At 40.9% G+C, this 27,125-nt stretch overlaps 1 protein-coding gene across 6 annotated transcripts in view; it reads left to right on the top strand.

The window, feature by feature from the left end:
• Positions 1–27,125, top strand: part of ZBTB40 (zinc finger and BTB domain containing 40) — a 75,398-nt gene that overhangs the window by 19,184 nt on the left and 29,089 nt on the right. For 2 of the 6 annotated variants that reach the window (XM_045781976.2, XM_045781971.2), the window contains exons 2-3: positions 19,193–19,964; positions 20,810–20,943. In XM_045781976.2, the coding sequence (XP_045637932.1) occupies positions 19,268–19,964; positions 20,810–20,943 (831 nt within the window). In that variant the 5' untranslated portion in view covers positions 19,193–19,267. Of the gene's footprint in view, positions 1–3,731; positions 3,822–8,522; positions 8,570–19,192; positions 19,965–20,809; positions 20,944–27,125 lie in introns of all 6 variants that reach the window. The other 4 variants (XM_045781972.2, XM_087858482.1, XM_045781974.2 and 1 more) reach the window with 4 other exon arrangements.

Here is a 27,125-nt window from a genome sequence, read left to right as displayed (position 1 = left end):
TTGAGAATTGAGACTTGGGCTTACTTCTGCCCCTTGGTAACTCATTACTCTTAACCAGACATTTAACATCTCTGAGCCTTAGTCTTCATCTGTAAAACAAAGATAAATGGGATGAGGTGTAAATCCCAGTACACAAGCAAGGGATTATCATCTCCATGTCACCCTTACTTGGTGTCTTCCATATCGATCACTAGACAGCATCCAAAGCCCCAGAGGTGAATTTTATACTTGATGCCAACAGCCACTTGAGAATCTTCACTCTTGGGGTTCTTCGGAGCTATTCAGGTTACTTGGATTTCCCAGTGACCAGAGCGTACCTTAGGAAAGCACATAGGCCATTCAGGTATTGCTATAAATCTCAAGGACTAGAACTGTAGGAGACTAGATTGGAATGGAATGGGGATGATGGTGATAATACCGTTAGAAACAACAATGACAACACATATGACAGGATACTACCACGAATCCAGGAGTGCCAAATACGGAAACCTCCATCCCTTACACCGCATGTTACTACCTTTCAGGCCCTCCGTGTAAGAGACAGGACCAAATGACAGCTGCTTTTGAACTTGAGAAACCAGGGCCCACTAAGAGCTGCAGTCACCCTTTTCTGACCTCACCCATCCACCTTGTATTCTCAGAAATAATTGCTAGTGGTTCTCTTTTAACTTAGCTGATTCCTTAGATACCTTACATTTTAAATCATCTTCTTGTGTGTAGCAAATGCCCCATTTCTTGTCTCTGAATGTGTGATCTTTGGTCTAATTATGTTGAGAGTGCCTGTTATTTCACCTGACTCTGGTTGTTTGTGAGATACTAAATGGCCATGGGGTTAAAGCCGACTCAGATCAAAGAGCAACTCAGCCTCTCAGGACCTCAGTTTCCTCCCTTAAAAAGGGAAGAGATTGGACTTAGGTCATTTGGTCATGCGACAAGAGTACGTGATAGATAAAGTAATGAACTTCTGTTTGCTGAAAGCAATGAATAGGGCTCTCCAAGGTCTCTTCCAGCTCTCTGGTTCCAGCAGAGCCCAGGCATCAAGGTAGAAGTAAAGATTTTATTCAGGAGAAAGGGATTATCAACAGCAACACACACACACATACACACACACACACACAGAAAAAAAACTTTGAACAGATAAGGTTGCATTGAGCCAGACCATAAGAGGTCTCAGACCATGAGATAGATGTGCCCAAAGGAGAGTGCAGAATTGTTAGGGCAACTAGAATCGAGGACCCTTGATTAAGTAATAGAATGGCTTTTCTCTCTTGGATGTTGGAACACACAAATCCAGGCAGAGGTGGGCCCAACTTCTCCATGGAACTCCATAATATAGGATGTCTAAGGCAACAACCTGTATAGACAGCCAGTATAGACGACATAATGGAGGAGTCCTGTTCTTCCTTTCCATTGCTAGCCACTTAGTAGTCCAGTCCTCCCGTCACTGGGAGAGCTCTGCTTTAATTGTGCTATTCGTGCTCCAGAAGCTCCTCCCTCAAAGCAAGAGGAAGTTCCTCTGCTCATTTTCTGGCCTCCCTAACCTAGGTAGCCTTGTGCTCTGCCCTTCCTCTTCCGTGAGTGTTTTTGGAGACCCACCTTAGCCAGCCCGATGTCCACAATAATGATGGCAGCTAGTTACTGGATGTCCTCCTAGAGCCGGGTGCAGTGCCAGTGTCCTGGATTTCCAGCACACATGCCAGGTATGCCTCTCCTGGAACTGAGTTCATGGCTCTTCCTCTGTCTGGAGTTCTTTACCTTTCACCCTGGCCTGTTGGGAGTCGTACCTCACTTGTGTTTACTAGCTGTAGCTCTTGCCTTTTCCTTGCCACTCCCTGCGATCAGTCTGTCTGTCTGTCTTGTCTCTTATGGATTGAGTCCTTTTAAGAGATCTGCTTTCAATCATTCTAGCATTGGGTCAACTTTATTACCAGCTCCCTGTGGACAAAGCACTTAGCAATGTGCTGAGTAAATAATAGGCAAATGACCCATAATTAGGAATTGGATGACATGTGTATAATAATTGAGAACACTGGGTCCAGTTCCTTAGGTGCAAAGAAGAGCTTCCTACTCTCCGGTAGTGATAGCAAAGGCCTTTGTTTGAGTGCTTTGCTAAGGACATCACCTGCACTTAACGGATTTCTGAGCATCTATTTTATTTAATTAAGCAGTGCGTATTGAGAGTAAGTCTTCAGTGTTGTATTCCTCCTTATTCATTAAAGGGATTCCATGTTTCCTACGAACTATGACTTAGTTCTCATTTTTGCTTTTTCTGGTTTTTCTCTTGTTTCTTTTTAACTTTCAAGTCCTTTTTGGAAGTAGACAGAATAAAAATTTAAATAAATAAATAAATAAATAAATAAATAAATAAATAAATAAATATTCTTTGTGCTCCTTTTAGAAAGCTGGCCTAGTTTCCACTTTGTGTTGAATTCCCATTTGTGTTTTGGGTCATTATGCAGCACTTGGTTCAGCCAATTAAGTTTTTTCTTTCTAAGTATCTTTATTCTATATCAGTATAGTCTTTTCTTGAGGCTTTAATATTGTTCCTTTGAGTAACATCCATCTTTCTGGTGCTCTTTTGTTGCTTAAATGTTCTTCCTTTGGGACCTTTGACAATTTTCCCAAGCCTAGCAATTTCAGTAAGTGCTTAATAACATAATTTAGGTCGCCTCTACACAAGAATCTACGGGACTTCACTTAGAAATTCCGACGTGCAGTGTTCTAACTCTGAAAGGTACACTTTCACGACATTGTATCTAATGCTGTATTCTCTCTCCTCAGTTTAACTTCCCTACGAAGGGAATTAGGGGAAACAGTAAAATATGTTAGAGGCTCTTACATTTTAGTTGAGAGATCAGCAAAGTATAGTTTAATCTCTATAGTACATTTCAGTAGCCCCCAAATCACCGGTGTATCCCTCATGATTACATATTAGATTTATTTAATAACAGTACTCTGTACCTGAAAGTGGTCTACAAAGATTATCTAGTTTGTGTATTTACAGATAGATACTTCAGCTGTCAAGTCAGATGGCTAGTTGCAAAACTATTTAATGAGGATGATTCACAGTCTCTAGAAATAATAACTACCACATGTAGTAGTTTCTGTGCGCCAGGTACCGCTTTACGTGTAAACACGCCCACTCGTTAATTCTCTTATAAGTAACATATAGCTGACTTTTTAAAAACCCAATCAAAGAACCTCTCTGCCTTTTAAAGATTTATTTATTTATTTTAGAGAGATGTAGAGAGCACGCATGCGTGCGAGCTGAACACAAAGCCTGACGCAGGGCTTGGTCATGATCATGACTGAGATCATGCGACCTGAGCTGAAACCAAGAGTTGGACACTTAACTGACTGTGTCACCCAGGGGCCCCATCTCTGCCTTTTAACAAGAAAGTTCAGTCTGTTTATTGTGATTACTAAAACATTTGGAGTTATTTCTGCCGTCTTCGGTTGTTTTCTATTTAATGCGATTTTCTTTTGCCTTTCTTTTTTCCTTTTCTCACTTGCTGTTGGATTAATCACATTTTCTTTATTTTCTTCTGTACGCCCTGTTTGCAAATGTTTATCTTGCTTCTATTTGCCTGCATCCTTACCTGTTAATATACATACTTCATTTAGGCTAAAGGCTAAAGTCAATCATTGTTTCTGTCATCCTCTTGACTCTTGGAACACCCTGACTCTGGTCTCCTCTCATCTTCCATGTTGTTGTTGATTGTTAATTTCAGAGGGGCGTTGAACTTCTGCGAATACAGACTTTAGAGCCTGGCTGCCTGAGTTTGGACCCCAGCTCTGCCACACATTAGTGTAAACCCTAGGTAAGATTAGGTAACCTCTTTGTGCCACAGTTTTTTTAATCTGTAAAAGGTGGATAATAAGAGTACCTACTCCGTAGAGTTGTTGAAAGGATTAAATGAGTTAATATACGCAAAACATTTAGGCCAGTGCTTGGCACATAGTGAGCTTTCAGTAAGCGCTGGCTACTGTGGTTGTCATTATTCTATTTTGTTTTTAACCTCCCCTTCCAGTACCTATTTTTAAACAGTGCATTTTAAGTATACCAACACATTTCTTAATTTCTTTTTTATTGAGATACAATGAACAACTGAGCTTAGGTGTAACAACTGAGCTTAGGTGTTGTATTTGAAGAGGTTTGACAAATACCTACTCTTTAAACACCACCCAAAATAAGATGTAGAACATTTCCATTTCCCAGAAAGTTCTTTTGTGTCTCTTTCCATTCACTTCCCTTCCTTACACCATCCCCACAACTATCTGATTCTTATCGCCATAAATTAGTTTTACCTGTATTTCTGTTTCCTGTAAGTTGAGTCCTATATGTGTACTTTTTGTGCCTGGCTTCTTTGACTTAACATAATAGTTTTAAGGTTTATCCATGTTGTTGCATCTATTGGCAGTTTATTCTGTATTATAAGAAACCTCCACATAGTTCTCCGAGGTAGTTGTACCATTTTACCCTTCTACCAGCAGTGTGTGAGAGTTCCAGTCACTCCACATCCTCGCCAGCGTCGATGTTGTCAGTGTTTCTGATTTTAACTTTTCCAGAGGATTTGTTTAGCAGTTTCTTTGCTTGCCACTTGCTATTTCTTCTTATGTTCTATCTTTTTTTTTTTTTTTCTGGTTCAGTTTCCTTCTTAAAGTAATTCTTCCAGTGATAGTCTGTGTCTGTTTGAAGATAATTTTATTTCAATCTGGATATTGATACTGGATTGTTATTTTCCTTAATATTCAAAAACTGTTCTTGCATTTTCCTCTGGCATCTGTTGTTATTAAATAGAAAGTCTGTATCAGTCCAGTTGTCATTCTTTTGTAAGTAATGTCTTTTCTCATGGTTTCCTTACAACTTCCTTTTCTCCATGTTGTTAATATTTTGAAGTTTTCTTCTGAAGACTTGTGTTTGTCTTTAATTCTAGAATATTCTCAAAAATTATATCTTGAAATTGCTTCTCCTACACATTTTCCATTGTTCCATCTGGAACACCTTCTCTGTCTTCTGTGTCCTTTAATTTCCCTTTCATATTTCTGTTTTTATAAACTCTGCTACCTTCTGAGTAATTTTCTCAGACTTCTCTTCTTAACCACTAATTTTTTCTTTAGCTGTATCTAGTCTATTTAATTTATCAATGGATGAATGTCAGTTACTTAATTTTTTGTAACTAGAAGTTCTTTTACACATCTGACTCTCCTTTTTCCATATTATCTTGTTCTTTGATTTTGACTTCCTTCACTTTGCCTGTTTATTAAAATGAAATATAATTAATTTATAGCATTTTTCATAGTATTCTATTATTTTTATGGTTTTCAGTTCTTGGGGGCTGCTATCTGTGCTGATTCCTGCATTTAATGATTTTCCTTCTGATGATTCTGCATCTCCTCCTCATGTGACTTTTCAGTTTTACTTTTTGTCTTTTGGGGGTGGTGCAGGGAGGAGCCCCTCATCTGTGACGCTCTGGGATTTCTCTGTCTGGACAAGGCTCCCCTTGTTCGATTTTACTTTTCTTTCTCACCTCCAACACCTACTCTCATTCCCCTCCCAAACTATAGGCACCCACTCTAATGTATTTGATATAAAGTCTTTGGCTACCAGTGTGGCTTTATCAAATATATAGTATTGCTTTGATTATGTGTTTTTAACATATGTAAATGCTATTATGCTTTAGATCTCATTGTGGTTGTTATTTTTTCATTCAACACTGGGTATCTATCCATGTTTCTGTCTTAGTAGCTTGTTGTTGCTTCTTTCTAATGCACTGTTTTCCATAGTATACCTCCCGTACATTTACTTATATTCTTTCAGTGATGGACATCTAAATTGCCTTTGATCTTCCTGCTACTAAAAACAATGCCCCAGTGATCTTTCTGGCCATGCTTCCTTATGGACCCATGTAAGAATTTTTCTAGGATATGTATGCAGGAGTATGATTACTGGATCACAAGGCGTATATATACAGAAAATTTCACTAAATATTAGAATGTTTTTCATAACAGCTATATCAATTTATATATGCACCAGAACAGCTATATCAATTTATATATAGATTCAAACTCAAGTTCTACCATGTGTTACAGTGAGAGCTCGGAGAAATTACTCAACCTCTCTGGGCCTTAGTCTCTTCATCAGTAAAAGGGGATAATTACATCATCTGCCTCGTCAGGTTGTTAAGAGGGCAAAATGAATTGATATATGTAAAGCATATTCCTGAATACAATAAACACTTCCTGAATATAATAATCATCAGATAAATGCTAGCTGCCATTATTTTTCTTTAAGATTTTATTTATTTATTAGAGAGCACGAGCAGGGCAGAGGGAGAGTGGGAGAAGCAGATTTCCCGGAGAGCAGGGAGCCCGATCTGGGCTCGATCTCAGGACCCTGGGATCATGACCCGAGCCAAAGGCAGACACTTAACCAGCCGAGCCACCCAAGTGCCTCTATTACTCCTATTATAACAACTACTATTACTACTTGTCGATTAATTAAAAGTAAGCTTTTCCTTCTCTGAATTGCCTGATTACATCATTTGCTCCATTTTAATTTTTTTCTCTAGATTTGCAGGAATTTCTTGTGTCTTTTAGGTATTAATTCTGCGTTGCCTTTAAACTGCACAATATTATCTCCTGATTTTACCATTTGTCCATTGTCTGTTAGTCATGTCTTTGATAGAAACCTTTACTGTCACTGCAGTCAGATTCATCATTTCCCCGTTTTTTGGCATTTGCGGCATTAAGAAGTTTCCCTACCCCTGCTTCAAAGACACCTTCTGACATTTTCTACTGTCAGCCTTTATAGATTTACCTTTCACATTTGTGTTTTCCTCATACGGTTTGTAATAGTGAGCTCTGTTCTATGTTTCTCTTCTTCACTGTGTGAGTCTCTGTGCCTTGGGTTGTGAAAGTACTCTGGTTTTTTTCTGCTGCATGCCGAAGATCCGGTTTTGTGTTAATTTCTCAGCTCAGGATTCCTGTATGATACAAATTTGCATACCTACACATGCCTCTGAATGGCATAGGCCTACATTTTAGATTTCTTGTGGGTGCCTTTTCCTCTTCTTAAGGCCTAGATAATTAACAACTTTTATTGCTCCTTCCCTGAGCCAGTGAGCAGAGATTTTTCAGACTGCATATCAAAGAAGGTAGGTATTTGAGGCTCTGGGCTTTGTGCAAGGGTCTCAGTTTCAACTCGCCCACCTTCTACCTGCCTGGAGCTGTATTTCTAGGCTCCATGTGAGAATTAATGCTTTTTCCTCCAAGCCCAGGGCCTGTATTGGAGTTTGAAACCCCTGTGGGCCACCATGGTCTCAACACCCACTTAATGTTCCAGTTTTGATTTTGATGTCTCTTTCATTTTAGGTGCCTGAGGATTTCCTTTTTTTTTTTTTTTTTTTTTAAGCTTGACTGTATATTTTAAAAGCATTTTTTAAATGTTTTACCAGCATTTCTGTATGAAGTAGGAGAAAAGGTCCATTTACATCAGCTTGGCGTGCCATTTTGCCAAAAGTTTGCTCTTCAATCAGTATTTCTGTTAATCTTAGTAAAATTTCAACTTTCAGCTTTGCCAGCTTACATTCATTGAATAGCCCTTGATCACCCTTGAAAGTTTTCTGCCTTACCTGTCTCCATTCTCCCTTTACTGCAAGTTTATAACCATGTTTTTAATATCTGTGTATTGGTAAGCCATGTAACTCAGTACAGTTTTTTTGAACCTTGCTCAGTTGCTTATTCTGCTACAGTTATTCTGTTATTTCCCCATCTAATTTATTTTTCTTAAAGATTTTATTTATTTATTTCAGAGAGAGAGAGTGTGCACACAAGCATGAGCCAGGGGAGGGGCAGAGGGAGAAGCAGACTCCCTGCTGAGCAGGGAGCTGGATGCCGGGCTTGATTTGGGGCTCCATCCCAGGACCCTAGGATCATGACCTGAGCTGAAGGCAGCTGCTTAACTAACTGACTGAACCACCCCGGCATCCCCCCATCTAATTTATTAACAAAAACATGAAATAGTTCTGACCCCCAAGGTTCTGTAGTTAATGCTCAAAATACCTACCTCTGGATCATTGCTAGATCTTTATTTTTTTTTAATCTGATGAAAGATGTAGATAACTTCCCCCAGAAAAATGGCCAAAAAACATCTAAAGTAAATTCGTCCTTAAAATATAATCCCAATCACTTGTTTCATATTAATAAGAATATTTAAAAAGATCTAATGTATGTCCAGATAAGTCTTTTGATTTATTGAATTCATTCATACGGCTTCTCTTAGGGGAAAAAATCACATTCTACTGATACAATTCATTCTTTAGAAAAACTTTAGTGCCTGTTTATTAGTTTATGCTTTGTGTTATTTGCAAATTGAATTCTTATTCCGATTTTTTCCTCAGTTACTAAAATAAGTTAATTTACAAATTTTAAGAATTATCTTCTTTTTAAAAAAGATAGTCCCTACTTTTGTCTGTTTAAATCTTACAGAATCTTTTTTGTTTTGTTTTGTTTTCCACCAGCAGCAGGAGATAGGAATTCCAGGCCTGCCCCTGCCACTGCTGTTAGTGTAAGTATAGCAAGTTGGTAGCTCCTAGGCTGCAGTTTATTTGTTTTTCAAAAGTACGCATTTTTATAGTACGGGTATTAAGACAAACAGTAGGGCTAGATGTTCTCAAAGATATTCTGAATAAACTAAAAATATTACATGAATTCATGAATGTTCCATAGTATTAAATACCGTGGTATAGATGGGGCTTGGGGTGATGAGAACTGAAAACCTTACGTTCATTTTATGAAGTTTCATGAATAAGTGAACTTTGTTTTTTAGAGCAGTTTTAGTTTATGGCAAAATTGGGAGTACACGGAAGCCTCTCCCACTACCCCACAAAACAGTGGTATGTTTGTTACAATCAGTGAACCTACACTGACATACCGTTGTCACTCAAAGCCCATTGTTTTTATTAGGGTACACTTTCCGTATTGTACATTCTATGGATTTGGACAATGTATGATACATGCATCCACCATTGTGGTATCATGAAGAATAATTTCACTGCCCTGAAAATCCTCTGTTCCTCACCTATTTATCCCTGCCTTTCTTTAGCCACTGACAACCACTGATCTTTTGGCTGTCTCCATAGTTTTGCCTTTTCTAGAATGTCATATAGTTGGATTCAGTCAGTATGTAGCCTTTTCAGATTGACTTATTTTACTGAGCAGTATGCATTTACGTTTCCTCCATGTCATTCTTTGGCTTGTTAGCTCATTTCTTTTTAGCGTAGAATAATATTCTGTTATCTGGATGTACCACAGTTTATCCATTTACCTACCGAAAGACATTTCGATTGCTTCCAAGTGTTGGCAATTACTACTAGAGCTGCTATAAATATCTGTGTGCATGTTTTTGTGTAGACGGTTCATTTGGGTAAATATCAAGAGCACCATTGTTGGAACATATGGTAAGGATATGTTTAGTTTTGTAAGAAACTGCTAATCTGTCTTCCAAAGCAGCTGTACCGTTTTGCATTCTCATTAGCAATAAATAGGAGTTCCTGTTACTATAAATCCTCACTGCATTTGGTATTGTCAGTGTTGTGGATTTGGCCATTGTAATGGGTTGCTTTAATTTGCAATTCTCTTATGACATATGTTGAACATTTTTTATCCCTTTTATACTTGCTATCTGTATCTCTTTTTTGGTGAGATGTCTGTTAAGGTTTGGTGCATTTTTGAATCAGGTTGTTTGTTTTCTTCCTGTTGAGTTTTAAGAGTTCTTTGTATATTTTGGATAGTAGCCCTTTAATAGATATGTCTTTTCCAAATATTTTATCCCAGTCTGTGGCTTGTTTTCTCATTTTGTTGGCATTACCTTTCACAGAACAAAAGTTTTTTAAAATTTTAATGAAATCTAGCTTATCGGTGATTTCGTTTAGGGATAGTGCCCTTGGTGTTGTTTCTGAGAAGTCATCACTGTACTCAAGTTCATTTCAGTTTTCTCCTGTGCTGTTTTCTAGGAGTTTTATAATTTTACATTTCACATTTAGGTCTGTGATCCATTTTGAGTTAATTTGTGAAGGTTTTGAGCTGTGTGTCTGATTCGTTTTTTTACATGTGGATGTCCAGTTGTTCCAGCACCATTTGTTGAGATACTATCTTTGCTGCATTGTATTATCTTTGCTTCTTTGTCAAAGGTCAGTTGACTATTTTTGTGAGCTAATTTATCTGTTCTTTCACCAATGCCATGTTGTCTTGGTTACTATAGCTTTGTAGTAAATCTTGAAGTTGAATAGTGTCCGTCCTCCAACTTTGTTATTCTCCTTCAATACTGAGTTGGCTAATATGCCTCTCCATATATACTTTAGAAACAGTTTGTCAATATCCACAAAATAACTTGCTGAGATTTTGATTAGGATTGTGTTGAATCTATAGATCAAGTTGGGAAAAGTTGAAATTTTGACTGTACTGAGTCTTCTTATCCATGAACATGGAACATCTCACCATTTACTTAGTTTTGCTTTGATATCTCTCGTCAGAGTTTTGTAGTTTTCCTCATATAACTCTTGTACCTATTTTGTTAGACTTATCCACAAGTATTTTTTATATTTCATTTTTAGTTACTAATTGCTAATTTTTAAAAGATTTTTTATTAGAGAGCATGCACACAACTGTAAGTGTGCAATGGGGAGGGGTACAGGGAGAGGGAGACAAAATCTTATGCAGATTCCACACTCAGCATAGAGCCCAATGTGGGGCTCAATCTCATGACCCTGAGATCACAACCGGAGCTGAAACCAAGAGTTGGATGCTAAACTGTGCCACCCAGGCACCCCTTAAATGGTAATGTTTTAACTTCAAGTTCCAGTTCATTACTGATATATAAGAAAGTGGTTAGTGTTTGTATATTTACCTTGTATCCTGTAATCTTTCTGTAATTGCTTATTAGGGTTTTTTTGTTGTTGATTCTTTTGGATTTTCTACATAGACAATCATATCATCTGTGAACAAAGACCGTCTTATTCCTTTCTTCCCAATCTATATACCTTTTATTTCCTTTTCTTGTTTCATTAAGTAGCTAGAACTTCAAATATAATGTTGCAAAGCAATGGTGAGAGGAGACATCCTTACCTTATTCCTGATTTTAGCAAGAAAGCTTCAAGTTTCTGTTAACTATAACATTAACTGTTGGGTTTTTTTGTAGATGTCCTTTATCAAATTGAAGAAGTTTCTCTCTATTCCTAGTTTGCTGAGAGTTTTTTTTTTTTTTTAATCATAAATGCCTTTTGGATTTTGTCAAGTGTTTTTTCTGCATCTATTGATAAGATAATGTGATTTTTCTTTAGCCTGTTGATGTGATGGTTTACATTTATTGATTTTCAAATGTTGAACCAGCCTTGGATACTTGGGGTAAATCCCACTTGGTCATGGTATATCATTCTTTGTATACATTGTTGGATTTGATTTGCTAATATTTTGTTGAGGATATCTATATCTTGGTTCATGGGAGATGTTGGTCTGTAGTTTTTTTGTTTTTTTTTTTTTCTTATAATGTCTCTGTTTGGTTTTGGTGATAGTGTAATGTTGGCTTCATAGAATGAGTTACAAGTATTCTCTCTGCTTCCATCATCTGGAAGAGACAGTAGATACTTGATGTAATTTCTTCCTTAAATGTTTGGTAGAATTCATCAGTGAACCCACCTGGGCCTGGTGCCTCCAGTATTGGAAAGTTATTAATTGTTGATTCAATATCTTTGATAGATTTAGGTCTTTTCAGATTGTTCTTGTGTGATTTTTGGCAGATTGTGTCTTTCAGAGAATTTATCCATTTCATCATTGTTATCAAGTTTTGTGGGTATAAAGTTGCCCATAATATTTCTTTATTATTCTTTTATTGTGTGTGAAATCTATAGTAATGTCCCATTTTTCATTTCTGTTATGAATGGTTTGTGTCCTCTCTCTCTCTTTTTTTTTTTTGTAGTTAGCCTGGCTAGAGGCATATTGATTTTATTGATTTTTTCAAAGAACCAGCTTTTGGTTTCATTGATTTTTCTTTATTTACTCTTTTCAATTTCATTTATTTCTTTGCCTAATCATTTTTTTCTACTGTTTAATTGAAGTTACTTTGTTCTTCTTGTTCTAATATCCCATGATGGAAGCTTAGATTATTGGTTTTAGATCTTTCTTCTTTTCTAATATATGCATTATCTAATATATGCTGTAGCTGTCCCTGTAAGTACTGCTTTCGCTGCATCCCACAAATTTTGATAAGTTGTATTTACCTTTTCATTTAGTTTAGAGCATTTATTTTTAAATTTCTACATCAACATGGGGCTCAAACTCACAACCCCGAAATCAAGAGTCTCCTGCTCCACGGACTGAGCCAGCCAGGCATCCCCTAGTTTTGAATATTTTTAAATTCTTCTTGAGATTTCTTCCTTGACCTCTGTGTTATTTAGAAAACTGTGTGTTTAATCTCCACATATTTGGGATTTTCCAGCTATCTTTTTGTCATTGATTTTTTTTTTTTTTTTTTTAAGATTTTATGTACTTGAGAGAGAGAGCACGAGCAGGGGTAGGGGCAGAGGGAGAGGCATAAGCAGATTCCTTGTTGAGTGGGGAACCTGACACAGGGCTCAACGTCAGGACCCTGAGATCATGACCTGAGCTGAAGGCAGACACTTAACTGACTGAGCCACCCAGGCACCCTGTCATTGATTTTGAGTTCAATTACATTGTTATCTGAGAGCAGAGATTGTATGATTTCTACTTCTTAAAAAATTTGTTAAGGGTATTTTTTGGCCCAGAATTGGTCTATCTTGGTAATGTTCCGTGTGATCTTGAGAAGAATGTGTGACCTGCTGCTGTTAGATGAAGCAATCTAAAGATGCCCATTACATCCATTCGACTAACAGTGCTGTCGGCTTCCACTATGTTCTTATTGATGTTCTGCCTGTTAGATCTGTCCATTTCTGATAAAGGATGTTTAAAGTCTCCAACTATAATAGTAGATTCATCTAATTCTCTTTGCAGCTCTTTCAGTGTGCCTGTTGTTAGGCATATGCACGTAAGACATTATGTTTTCTTGAAGTATTGACCCCTTTTTCATTATGTAATGCCCCCCCTTATCCCTGATAACTTTGCTTATTTTGAAGTCTGTTCCACCTGAAATTAATATAGCTACCCCGTTTTCTTTTAATTAGTATTATCATGATATGTCTTTTATTCATTTGTTTTATTTTTATTTTTTTGAAGATTTATTCATTTATTTTAGAGGTGGGGGGAGGGGCAGTGGGAGAGAGAGTCCCAAGCAGACTCTGTGCTAAGCTCAGAGCCTGATGTAGGGCTCTATTCCACGACCCTGAGACTATAACCTGAGCTGAAACCATGAGTTGGGTGCTCATCTGACTGCGCCACCCAGGCACCCCTGCATTTACTTTAAATCTGTATGTCTTTATATTTGAAGTGGGTTTCTTGTAGACAACATAGAATTGGGTCCTGTTTTTTTGTTTTTGTTTTTTAATCTATTCTGACATCTGCCTTTTAATAGGCGTATTTAGATCATTGATGTTTACAGTGATTATTGGTGATGTTGGGTTTATCTCTGCCATATTTGTTAATGTTGTTTATATGTTGCCCTTGTTCTTTATTCCTGTTTTTGTCACCACAATTTTTCATTCTTTTGTAGTTTTAGTTGAGCAGTTGACATGATTCCTTTTTCACTTCTTTCTTAACATATCGGTTATATTTCTTCTCAGACTTTTTTTCGTGGTTGCCCTGGAGTTTGCAGTATACATTTGTAACTAATCCAAGTCCACTTTCAAATGCCACTGTGCCACTTCACAGGTAGTACAAATACCTTATACTAATCAAATACTCCTAATTCTTCCTCCCATTCCTTGTACTATTGCCGTCGTTCATTTCACTTATATATACATAAGTATATCTAAACATAAGCAAACATAATCAAATAAATTGTTACTGTCATTTTGAACAGTTACATGTTACATCAGTTAAGAATTAAAAACAAATTTTTATTTTACCTTTACCTATTCATTCTCCAGTGCTTTTGGTTTTTTAATGTAGATTCAAAGTTCTGTACTTCATGGTTTTCCTTCTCTCTGAAAGACTTCTTTAGTGTTTCTTGCAAGGCAGGTCTGATGGCAACAAAGTCTCTCAGTTTTGCATGTCTGAGAAAGTCTTCCCTTTCACTTTTGAAAGATAATTTTGCAAGGTACAGAATTTTAAGTTGGTTGGGCTTTTTTTTTTTTTTTTTTCTTCTCAACACTTCAATTATTTTATTCTACTCTCTTGCTACTTGCATGGTTTCTGAGGAGAAATCAGATGTGATTCTTATCTTTGCGCCTCCGGTAAAGTGGGTTTTTCCCTCTTTTTCTGAGATTTTTTTTAAGCTTTCCTTTTTTGTAGTTTGAATATGATATGCCTAAGTGTAATTTTTTTTAAAAGATTTTATTTATTCATTTGACAGAGATAGAGACAGCCAGCGAGAGAGGGAACACAAGCAGGGGGAGTAGGAGAGGAAGAAGCAGGCTCCCAGTGGAGGAGCCTGATGTGGGACTCGATCCCAGAACGCCGGGATCACGCCCTGAGCCGAAGGCAGACACTTTAACGACTGCGCCACCCAGGGCCCCCTAAGCATTTATTGTGCTCGGTGTTCGCTGAGCATCCTAGACCTGCGGTTTGGTGTCTGACATTGATTTGGGGAAACGCTCAGTCATTATTGCTTCAAATATTGCTTCTGTTCCTTTCTCTTTCGTCTCCATCAGATATCCCCATTTGCATGGATGTTTTACCTTTTGTAGCTGTCCCACAGTTCTTGGATATTCTGTTCTGATTATATCCTCAAACTCGGAGATTCTGTCCTCAACTTTTCCCAGTCTACTAATGAGCACATCAAAGGCATTCTTTATTTCTGTTATGTTTTTGACTTACAGTATTTATTTTTCATTTTTTTAAATTTCCATCTTTTCCATTGTTCATGTGTTCTTGCATGTTTCTACTTTTTTCCATTAATGCCTTTAGCATATTAATCACAGTTTTTAAAAATTCCTGACATATCTGACTAGTTCTGATACTTGTTCAGTCTCTTCAGACTGTTTTTTTTTAATATTTTAATGTTTTTTTTTATTATTATATTATGTTAGTCACCATACAGTACATCCCTGGTTTCTGATCTAAAGTTCGATGATTCATTAGTTGCGTATAACACCCAGTGCACCATGCAATACGTGCCCTCCTTACTACCCATCACCAGTCTATCCCATTCCCCCACCCCCCTCCCCTCTGAAGCCCTCAGTTTGTTTCTCAGAGTCCATAGTCTTCAGACTGTTTTTTTTTGCCTTTTAGTATGTCTCATAATTTTTTCTTGAAAGGTAGACATAAAGTACTGGGTAAAAGGAATTGTGGTAAATAAGTATAGTGATGGGATGATAAGGTGTGGGGAGGAAGTGTTTTGCAGACTGAGGATGAGGTCTCAGTCTCTTGGTGAGCCTGTGCCCCAGGACTGTGAGCTTCACCAGTGTTTTTCAGTTAATCCTCTCCCACCCCCCACCACTTAGGATGGCTAGAAGTGGGCTGAAGGGTGTTTCCCTTCCTCCAATTAGGTTGGAATCTGGTAAAATAGTTTCTCCTGAAGTTAGGCCTTGTTAAGAACAGAGTGCTCCGGCGTATTTCAACATGGTTAGTTCTCCCCTCCCCCTTCCAGAAGCAGGAGGGAATTTTTTCTCCTGTATTCACCCCTTAGAGCTCCTAGAGGTAAAACTCACAAAATTATGACTTGGTCCCTCTGGAGTTTTTAACTCACACTTGTCCACCCTGAGCCTCCAGCAATTTGTCAATTTCAGTTTAGTTTCGTTTTCTGGTACCACTTCCCATGGATGTATCTGTTGGTGAGTTTCTGCTCTGAGAAGTTATGATTCTCTGTATCTGCCTGTCTTTTTCTCCAGTTTGGAGGAGAGCAGTTTTGCCTTGTGACCTCAATTCTCTGACAGATCTAAGAAGAGTTGTTGATCTTTCCACTTGTTTAGCTTTTTACCATTGTCAGGATGGAATGGTGACTTTCTAAGCTCCTTACGTGCCAGACCAGAAACCAGATCTTGGAAATATTTTTATTTTTTAAAAATATATATATATTTTTTAAAGATTTTATTTATTTATTCGACAGAGATAGAGACAGCCAGTGAGAGAGAGAACACAAGCAGGGGGAGTGGGAGAGGAAGAAGCAGGCTCATAGCGGAAGAGCCTGATGTGGGGCTCGATCCCATAACGCCGGGATCACGCCCTGAGCCGAAGGCAGGCGCTTAACTGCTGTGCCACTCAGGCGCCCCTAAAAATATTTTATTTATTTATTTATTTATTTGAGAGAGAGAGAGAGCACCTGAGCATGAACAGGGGAAGGAGCAGAGGGAGAGGGACAAGCAGATTCAGTGCTGGGCATGGAGCCAGATGCGGGGCTCAAGCCCATGACCCTGAGATCATGACCGAAGCCGATATCAAGAGTTAGACGCTCAACTGACTGAGCTGCCCAGGCGCCCCTATTTTTATTTTTATCTGTCAGCTTATAAATGTGGAAAAATGAAGAAGTAGTGGAGGAAGGAAAAGGGGATCACCCACAATCTTGCTAACAAAAGCAACCGGCGTTGTTTTGAATTTGGCTTTCTGCCTTTTTGTCAGTGTATTTTCTTTTCTTTATACAAGTGAGATTATAGAATTTGGCTATCATCATAAGATTCTCAAACCTAAAACTGAACTACATGTCTTCTTCCCAATACTGTTTTCTTGTGTTATCTGGATCATCTCAGCGTCCTCTCCCACTCACCAGCCCAGGACCAGGGAGCTGTCTTTCTCTTCCCTCACATCCGCTCAGACTTTAAATCATGACCGTTAACATTTTCTAAATATTTTTGGCTGTCTCTTTCTCTCTCTTCTCTTGCCACTTCTCTGGGTCAAAGTCCTCATTGATTTATCCGTGAACTCCTGCAATAATAGAGCCTGTCCCAAGTATTATCCCCCTCAATTCTGTGCAGATGTCACTTAGGTGATCCATTTAAGTGCATCTCTGACCATGTGACTTCCCTGCTTAAAGCCTTCCAAACCCTTCAGTGGCTCCTCTTTGCCTTTCGGATAAATCCAAGCTCCTAAGCATGGCCCGTGTATCTGTTGGTGGCCACAACCCCTGCCTGCCAGACATAGCTTCTGATACTCCCTGTCCCCTGCTTATGTTCCAGTGTCCCTGAATTCCTTACAGTCCCACCTGCAGCCCTTCCTCTGCACCACTGGGGATGTTTTCTTCTCTGTGCGCTTCATGCCGGCTCCCTGCTCAGAGTGCCTGGTGTCTCACTCCCTTCACCTCGTCGGTGCCTACTCATTTATTCGGGCGGGTCAGCTCCTCCTCCAGACCTCACTCTAACTGTTCCACACCCCTTTTCCCTAAGCTGGGTTTCTGGGTGCAAATCTCTGCCGTTACAGCTCCTTCCATTCATTTATTCATTCCACCAACTAATCAACAACATCTGTGCGAGGCAGAATTTTAAGCACTGGGATATAGCAGATGATTTTTACAAGTTCCTTCCCTAATGGAGCTTACATTCCAGTGAAGGGAGATACATGATAATAAGTAAAAATATGTATCAGTAGGTGATAATGCTGTGATGATAAATAGAGTAGGAGGGATGGAATGTTCCGAGGTTGGAGAAGAGGCTGCTATTTAAAGGACATCGTCAGGGAAGCCCTCAGTAATGATGTGGCCTTAGAGCAGAGACCTGCTGGAAGGGAGAGTTGGCCATGTACACACGTGGAGACGCCTGTAGATGCACATGTGCAGAGTGTCCCGTGATCAGTAAGGAAGGCAGTGTGCTTAGGCAGAATGGGTGAGGGGGACCGCGGGAGAAGATGGCACAGAGAGTTAATGCCAGCCAGGTTATGAGGGGAGTGTAGGCCATTAGAAGAACTTTGGCTTTTCGCATTTACTCTGAGACCAGAAGCCAAGAAGGCTTCTGTGCGAAGAAGGGACAAGCTCTGGCTACATACTAAAAGGATCCCTCTAACTACTGGATTGAGGTAGGGTGGTATAGGGGTGGTGCTAGAAAGGGACAGGGGTGTGGAGACGAGTTAGAGGAGATTGCTTCAGTAGGCCAAATACAGGGTGATGGGGGCTTAGACTGACCAGACCAGAGCCAGTGCAGGCAGCAGTAAGTGATTGGATTTTGGATGTATTTTGAAGGTAGAGCCAACAGGATTTATAAAGGATTGGATAAAGAGTATAAGAAAAACACTGGAGTCAAGGACGACTCCCGGGTTTTGGTCTGAACAATTAGAAAGACAAAATTGCTGTGGAGTAGGAAGATGGCAGGAGAGTTTTGGATAAAAGTTTAAGCCACCCATCTCTGATTGGAGATGCTGAGCGTGTAGCTGGAGGTGTGCATCCGGACTCCAGAGGAGAGGACCGAACTTGAGATGTCAGCCTGTAAGCTGTCAGCATTCGTTGATATTTCAAAGGTGTGGAATCAGATGAGACAGAAGACAAGAGGGGAGATGACTGAGTCCTGGAGCATTCCAAACTGTAGAGGCCAACGTGACGCAGGGGACCCAGTAAAGGATGCTGGCAAGGTGTGGCTGGGGAGGTCATGGGAGAACCGGAGAGAGCAGGAGCAAGCGAAACATGCGTTTGAAGCTGGAGGGAGTGATGTCCTGTGTGCCGTGTTGCAGAGAAGTCAGACGAGAGGAGGACATTGTGCTGTACCTCTGTGTATATAGTTGCCTCTTCCGTTGGCTGAGAATACTCTGGAAGTAGGAATGCGTTGTGCGGTGTATTAGCTACAGCTCTGAGGGGGTGATACACGCACGCCATTTAACGGCTGCTTCGCCTCAGGCTGGTTGTCTCAGTAGCTCTAAAGCTTCAGTCTCATCTGTAAAATGGGGAAGGGGCGGTATCTTTTCCACTGAGTCATCGTGAGGCTCCAGTGAGACTGTCCAGATGCAGCAGAAAGCGTAATCCCTTTCAGAGCCTTAGGCCCCTGACGGCCCTCATGAGCGTCCGTGATGTAGCGGACCTGGCGCAGCGCCCCCTGTCGAGCAACATTGGGCGAGTGCGTGAGCGCCTTGCCTGTTTGTTTCATTCATGGTCTTTCCCTGTGTGCTTGTGATGTATTAACGTGACACTTTTGGGTTTCTCTAGGAGACAGCACGGATCCCGCCAGGGTGGGTTCTGGAAGGAGAGGGGGCGAGACGTCGTCAGGGTGGAGCGGAGGCGATGGAGCTCCCCGACTACAGCCGGCAGCTGCTGCGGCAGCTCTACACTTTGTGCAAGGAGCAGCAGTTCTGTGACTGCACCATTTCCGTCGGTACCATTTACTTCCGGGCCCACAAGCTCGTCCTGGCTGCGGCCAGCCTCCTGTTCAAAACCCTGCTGGCCAACACAGACACCATCTCCATCGATGCGTCCGTGGTGAGCCCCGAGGAATTTGCCCTCTTGCTAGAAATGATGTACACTGGCAAACTACCTGTGGGCAAGCACAACTTCTCCAAAATCATCTCTCTGGCCGACAGCCTCCAGATGTTCGATGTGGCCGTGAGTTGTAAAAATCTTCTGACCAGCCTTGTGAACTGCTCTGTTCAGGGTCAGGTGGTGAGGGATGTCTCCGTGCCATCCTCAGAGGCATTCAGGAAGGACCCGGAGAAGCCTGAAGTAGAAATCCTTGCCTCTGAGGGCGCTGGAGAGTCTCGTCCTTCCCTGGAGGCTTCTGCCCCTCCAGGCGGCCCTGTGAAAGCCGAGACTGAGGACGCAGTCCATACGGTTGCACGAGAGATGGGTGTGGGGACTTCCACTGCCCAGGAGATGCAGGGGAGCACAGACACCCCGGCAGAGACTCCTCGTCCATCTGAAGTTTGTTCCCCCTCCCCTGCTGTACCAGCCTTCAGTGAGGCAAAGGAGGCAAGCACAGAGCCAGGTGATCTTTATGTAATAGTTCTTTTGTCATCTGTCCTTCATTGTCACTACTGTATCCAGTGATCTTTATGAATTTTTTTGTTTCAATGATAAATTTACCAAAAATCACTGCTAGATAGGAAACCAAAGTCCAATCTAATCCAACACAGAATCCAAAGCAAAAGTCCTACTGGGGCATTCTTCTTTTTCTTCTTTTTCTTTTTTTTTTTTTAAGATTTATTTTTTTTAAGTCCTCTCTATACCCAACATGGAGCTCAAACCCATAACCCTGAGATCAAGAGTTGCACGCTCTCCAACTGAGCCAGCCAAGCACCCCAAGGGGGGCATTCTTCTTTGTTTAAAGTGTGTTTTTGAGTGGTGGAAGTCTGAGTATGAGCTACAGAGCAGAAAAGCAATACAGAAATAACAATGTACCAGGGGTGTTTTTGTTTTTGTTTAGAGAGAGAAAAAGGAAAAGAGAGCAAGCAGGGAGGTGCGGGGGGGGCGGGGGGGAGAATCCCAAGCAGGCTCCATGCCCAGTGCGGAGCCTGCCTCAGGGCTTGGTCTCACCACCCTGAGAACACGACCTGAGCCGAAATCAAGAGTCGGATGCTTAACTGACTGAGTCACCCAGGCGCCCCCGACATCCCAGTTTTGATGCTTACCCGTTACTCTGACCAGGATGAGGATGGCACGAGGAGGGGGAGGCTCGTGGGGACACTGTTGTCTCTCACCCACAACTGGCGTGTTCAGCGTCAGTTATAAATGTAGCATATGACCTCAAGGCTGTCAGCTTAAACTTCCAAAAATCATCTCAAGGAATGAATCACTGGTATTTTTTTTTATTGTGTTTTGTTTTGTACTCAGAGTATGAGAAGAAGCACCATCGGCTGAGTTTTCTTCTAGAGAATGAAAGTGTCTTCTCTGACGCGCTCTTGGTCACCCAGGATGTGTTAAAAAGACTAGAAGAATGTTCAGAAATTAAGGGTGTTCAGGAGGAGGTGGGTACCCTGCGCTCCATTTGTTTGCTGACGACGTGTTCTCTGGATACCAGGTCAGCGCCTCGTACGGGACGGAACTATGAAAATGCAAAATACCCCAGGGTCTCAGTTTTTTCAGATTTCAGTTGTTTTTTAAAGATTTTATTTATGTATTTGTCAGAGAGAGAGAAAGAGAGCACAAGCAGGGGGAGCAGCAGGCAGAGGGAGAAGCAGGCTCCCTGCTGAGCAAGGAGCCCGATGTGGGGACGCGATCCCAGGCCCCTGGGATCATGACCTGCACTTAAAGTGAACACTTAACCGACTAAGCCACCCAGGCGTCCCTCAAACTAATTTTTTTTGACATTCTCTAAAGGGCAGTTCTTGCAAAAGTACTAGGCAAAATGTTTTCAAAACTAAGTTACATTCTGATCACCGGGCTTACAACCAGTTTTGATCCAGGATACTTAAATGATCCTACCATTTCCTCCTGATTAATCAGGGATAAAATGAGGCAGAAGGTAGTCATGGATAACCACAAATCAAGACTAAATGATAAATACCAAACCAGAACAATAAGAAATACTCAAAACATGGTACGAAAAGGACTTCATGTAAACCTTACATAGTAAAGCATATCCAGTGTTTAGGAATACAGTGACCATTTTCCGACATAAAACCACTACTGGTGAACATTTATTGAATACCTACCATGCTATGCTTGGCACACATGTTATCACATTTAATTCTCACAGAAATCAACAGGGTGGATACTGTTGTACCATTTTTTAGCCCCATCTTACAGAGGAGACAAACAGTCTCAGGTGTATATGAACCTGGCCAAGGCTGCAGAGCTCGCGGGACTGAGCAAGAATTCAGGGCCCGGCATTCTGACTTTGGAGCGGTTCCCTTGCACCCTGGGTTTTACTGCCAGTAGGGGAAAATGATACACGTATGTCATGTATGTATGAGTGTTGAGGAACGGCCCGACAGAAAACTGCCCAGTGGTTATCATGCTCTTATTTCTTAACTGACCTTTTCTTTTCTGTCAATATCTCAGCGAGACGCATCCCCACCGGTGGGCTTCCTCACTACCTGACTTCTTGTCCCTTGAATCTACGGGATTGACTCCACAGCCACTTTAGAACTCCTCTTGCTTTGCCTTTCCCCCAAGAGTGGCTCCCGTGCAGAGCAGTTAGCAGAGCCAGTGGGCACCGTCCCCGCAGGCTTGCTCATCTGAGCGGTGGGGGCGCGTGGGGGAGGCCTCCCATGTCACTGCAGGCCATTGCGTGTCTGTTAGTTACCTTCATCCGAGCAGTAAATGTCTTCTGCTATATAAGTATTTCCCAGATTCGTAGCAAGTTACTTTAAAAAAAAAAAGAAAATCCCAACAATTCAAGGTCAGGTATTTCTTTTAACCATGGTCAATTGACAGTTGACTGTAAATTACTTTCTTGAGCGAGCAGCTTTTTATAACACTGGGTTAACTCCAACGACTCTGTTAGGGAGGCGACAAGTTGTAAAACCTTGGTATTCTTTGTACCGATCTTGCTGAAGGACATTATGGTTTTATATTTTTGCATGTGGATGTTCTCTTAACTGTTCAATCTATCATTGTTGTCACAAGTTTGTCTCCTTGATAGCTTAGAGACCCACGTCTTCGTTTTCCCTCTTAGCACTTCCTCTCCATTTAATTTGGTGACCGAGGAGCAGCAGCGCTCCTTAGACCAGCAGTACTCACATCACTGGGGTTGCCTGGGTACTTACTTGAACTGTGTGTTAAGCACTTTTTTCTAACACAGGTATCTAAAAGTGTCTGGCAAGTAACAAGTGCCCAAGAAATTTTTGCTGTACATGGTCTCATCCAACATTTTTTTTCCTCCCAGTTCTTGTCCTGATCTTTTGGTGACAATAACATTAGGAGTACTTAGAAAGAACACTGATTCACTGCTGGGGATCATTATAGGCTTATGTTATTTCTTCCTCGGTTTTAGAGGTCAGAGAGCTCTACAAATCACTTGGTGGCTGTATTTAAAACTGATTCTGTTATATTCCATAATAAACCTTTCAGCTGCAGAAAGAAAAAGAGAAAAAAATACTTGACGAGCGTAAGGTTCCATTAAATAAAATGTGGAGTTGGTGAAGTACTGCTTTGTATTTAGGTCCTCTACTTCTCTCTCTTTAACTTTCTTTTAGACAGATTTATTAAGGTATGACTGACACACAGCAAGCTGTGTGTATTTAATGTGGACAGTTTGATAAGTTTTAAAACCTGAAGCCATCACCACAAGCAAGATACTGAACATATCCATCACCCCTAAGTTTCTTTATGCCCTTGGTAATCCCTCCCTCCTGCCCTTTTGAACCCACCCATCTCCAGGTGACACTGACCCACTCTCTCTGTCTGGATGAATTTGCATTTTCTAGAGTATTATGTATAAAGGGAGTCATACAGTCTCTCTTCTTTTTGGTCTAGCTTCTTGCGTTCAACATAATTCTTCTGAGGTTTAACCATGTTATTGCATATTTATTCCTTTTTATGCCTGAGCAGAGTTCCATTGTGTGGATATACAATTAGTTATTCAGCTCTACCATTTGCTGGTGTTGTGACCTCAAACAACTTAATCTCTGTTAATCTTAATTTCCTAATTTGTAAAATGGGAATGTTGTCACCTACAGCATAGGATCATTGTGAAATTAATAAAAGATTATTGATGGAAAACTCACACTAAAATGCCAGGCACAGAGAAAGAGCTCAATTGGTGGTGACTGCTGTTTGTTTATACGTTAACTCTGTATTTTTAGACTTAGTTGACCTTGAAACCCCTTTTTTACTTAACGCCTGGTAATATCCTAGTGCCGTGGTCATTTGCTCTGACACATGAGATGGATTGCTGTTACTTTAAGCTTAATTTGCAAGTCATGCTTTCAAATAGGGACCATTACCCACTTGGAAGTACCTTCCTGAACTGTAGGTATAGTGTCTGGTACAAGGCCATCAGTCTCTAGAACAGTGGTTCCGTGGATATAAAAATCATCTGGTGCAGTTGTTAAGATGAACACGTCCAGACCTCATTTCCGGAGAGCCCGATTCTTAGGTTGTGGTTGGGGATCGACATCTTCAACGAGCTCCCTGTGTTGCTGTTTTGGTATCTGTAGACCACATTTCTGAGAAGCACTGCTAGAGAGCTAATGGCTTGCACAGTTCTTAGTGTGTGATGGCAGATGCCACGGTGTCTGCGCTGACACCTCAGTGTTGTGAGGGGCCACCGAGTACACATTTTTCCCAAGCGTTATTCTTTGCTTACCCCTTGATTCAGCAAATATTTACTGAGCAGCTGGTGTGTGCCAAGCATTGAGCTGGTTGCTAGGAAAATAAATATAAATAAAACTGGATCCCTATCCCTATGGAGTGTCTTGACAGCAGAGATATCCTGCCACATATGTAATTATTTTTTTGGAGTCACCAAACTATGGGAATCCCCAAAAGGCCTCGGTATTGAAAGCATTTGCAAACTGTTCACTTGAAACATCAGTCTGCATTTCAGCTCCAGTTGTAAAGGCTGGGGGTTTGTTTGTTGTTTTTCTGTTGAAACAGTTTTAGCTCCCAAGGAGCTTTGAATGCTTTTTGTTGTTGTTATTTGGTTAATCGGCATAACATTAAAAAGGCAGCTTAACATTAAAAATAATCTGTGCTTCGATGTGAAATCTGGAGGCTTTTGAAGGCCTGTGAGGGTTCTGGTTGAGATGGACCAGCCTGTTCCTTTTCTGAGACACAGGCACGAGGTGTGTACCTGGCCTGGACCGAGCTGCAGGAGGACACCGTGAACTAGTGTCCTGCTTATTTTATTTCCTGAGATAAATGATGAAAGGTGGCAAAGCCATTCCCTGAGCAGTGATTGCGACAACAGAGGATGAGGCTGGGCCGCTTGGACTGTGTGAAACCAAAGCCAAAACTGATTAGGGAGAAATCTCTTGGGTGCTGGGATGGGAAAGTGGCTTCTGCCAGTCTTTATCTCGGTGTAATATCCCTGCCCGTTAGAAAAAGCAGATACTGACCTAACAGGCTTTCTGGCTGAGCTGAGCAAAACCTGTGTTTAAAGACAAGCTCGTAATTTTTTTTAGCTTTTATGCAGGAACTTTTTAATTGTCTTCTTTCTTTATTCCTAGCCACGTCCCTGCTTTAATTAATTGTGTATATAGCAAAGCGAATCTTTGACTAGAATAAGGAGATAACTTCTACTATTGATTTCTTGCTGTTTGATCCACTTTCCACCTAAAGTTCTAGAAAGACTCCCAAAGCTTAAGGCCTAGTAGCTTTTTTTTTTTTCTCTTTCAACTTTGTTTCAAAGGCAAACAAGTCTCCTCTCCTATGTGACTCTGCTGTTTTCAACCATGTCACTACTTTGGAGATTTGTCAAGAAGTACAGGCCTGTGTTTTGTGGACTGTGCTCACTGACAATGTGGGCTTCATTTTACAGGTCTATGAGAAGTGGAAGTAAGTTGTTTTTCCATATCTTCTCTCTGCTAATTATGAAGTCTAAGATAAGCAGCCATAGATAGAAGGCTGTTGGTTTTATGGCACGGGAATTTCATTTAGTTAAACAAATATTTATGAAGCACCTGCTGTGTACCAGTCTGTATACAAATCATTGGGACCAGGAGCAATGGTACAGATTGTCTAGATATGACCCAGTGTCAATGTGATGTTGACTCTGGCAAGTCTAGGAGAGCGCAGTGTAAATGGATTCGGTTACACTCACAATCTGGGGGTGGGAACTAGTGAAAAGGGTGCTAAGTCACTGGAATAAGCTCAGGGTTTCCTCCCAGATAGTCTGCTTACTGTCCACGCAACCTCGGGTGAGTTTCCTCACCTTTCTGACTCTCATTTAAGTAGTCATGGTAATAATGCCTCCTAGGATGTGAGGAGTTAAGTAGGTGGCACATACGCCCAGTGTCTGGGATGGTGTTGAGCTCTGTGGTCTGTGTCATGAGTGCCATCATCTGGCCCTTGGCATTCAGGGGAGGCATGGGTGAATAAGAACACAGTATAACTCCGACAAATCCAAAGGCACAGGCAGACAGTTGGGAAAATAAGTAAATCCAATTAAAAGACCTTAGTGTGAGGCAAAGATTAAATTTTAAGAGGAAAGGAAACTGTCCCATCTTTAAATATGTGGACCTATAGTTTATTCGTAAATCAAAGTTACGTTGATTACATGTGTGACCATTATTTGGTATGACTTTATCGAAGTACTTTTAACTCTAAGAATCAGAGGAATTCCAAATGTTTGCTTAAAGAGCAAAACCGTGTTTTGGGCTCAAGTCTTAGAGTTCCTTTACATGATAGCAGTCAGTGAACCTCAGTCTGCCACAATATGGGACACCCTCTGTTTAGGCAAATACGCTATTTCAGAAAAGGGCTCACTGCAAGGAGGAGCCCCAGGCAGCTTAGGGGGCTGATGGAGTCACAGTTAAAATGCTGGCTCTGGTGCCAAGGTCCCCAGTAGGTTCTGGAAGAAAGAGGAAAGAGCAGGGCTGTCCAGGCAGCTGACTGCTCCCTCCTGGCCCTTTCATCAGCCCACCCCTGCTCCTCTTCCCAGATGGTCACAACCTCGCGTCACTGCTGAGCAATGAAGTTAACAAATGTTTTAATTTCACTGCTGAGCAGTTCTGCAGAGGAAGAGACAGCAGAGAGGATAATGAGAAGCGCATCAGATGCCACCATTGATGAAAGTGTCTCTTCCCCACTGGCTCAAATGATAATGCCAGACAAATTGGATACTGAGAGAGGTGGATTCGCAATATTCAGAGAGCTTCAGGTGGAAGCACACTGGCCTAGGACAGAAGAAGACGGCTAAATGCTGTATCGGTTAAGATGCATCGCAGGAAAGGAGGAAGGAAAGGAGAAATAGAGAGAAACATGTTTACTGAGGGCATTAGCATTGAGAGGGTCTGTATTAGGTATCTATTGCCGTGTAACAAATTACTCTAACATTTAGCAGTTTAAAAGAACACACACACTTATGACCTCACCATTTCTGTGGGTCAGGAATCTAGGTATCCTTCGCTGAGGCTCTGGCTCAAGGTCCCTGGCAGGTCTACAGTCAGGGTATATTGGCCAAGGCTGCAGACAGCTCAGGGCTCCATGGGGTGGGGCGGGGGTGGGGCGGGGGTGGGGAGTGTCTTCTTCTAAGTGTATTCAT

This window comes from Ursus americanus, chromosome 33 (assembly GCF_024610735.1).
Source record: "Ursus americanus isolate L20-20 chromosome 33, mUrsAme1.1.p, whole genome shotgun sequence".
NCBI lineage: Eukaryota > Metazoa > Chordata > Mammalia > Carnivora > Ursidae > Ursus > Ursus americanus.
This window is presented reverse-complemented; position numbering and strand designations above follow the sequence as displayed.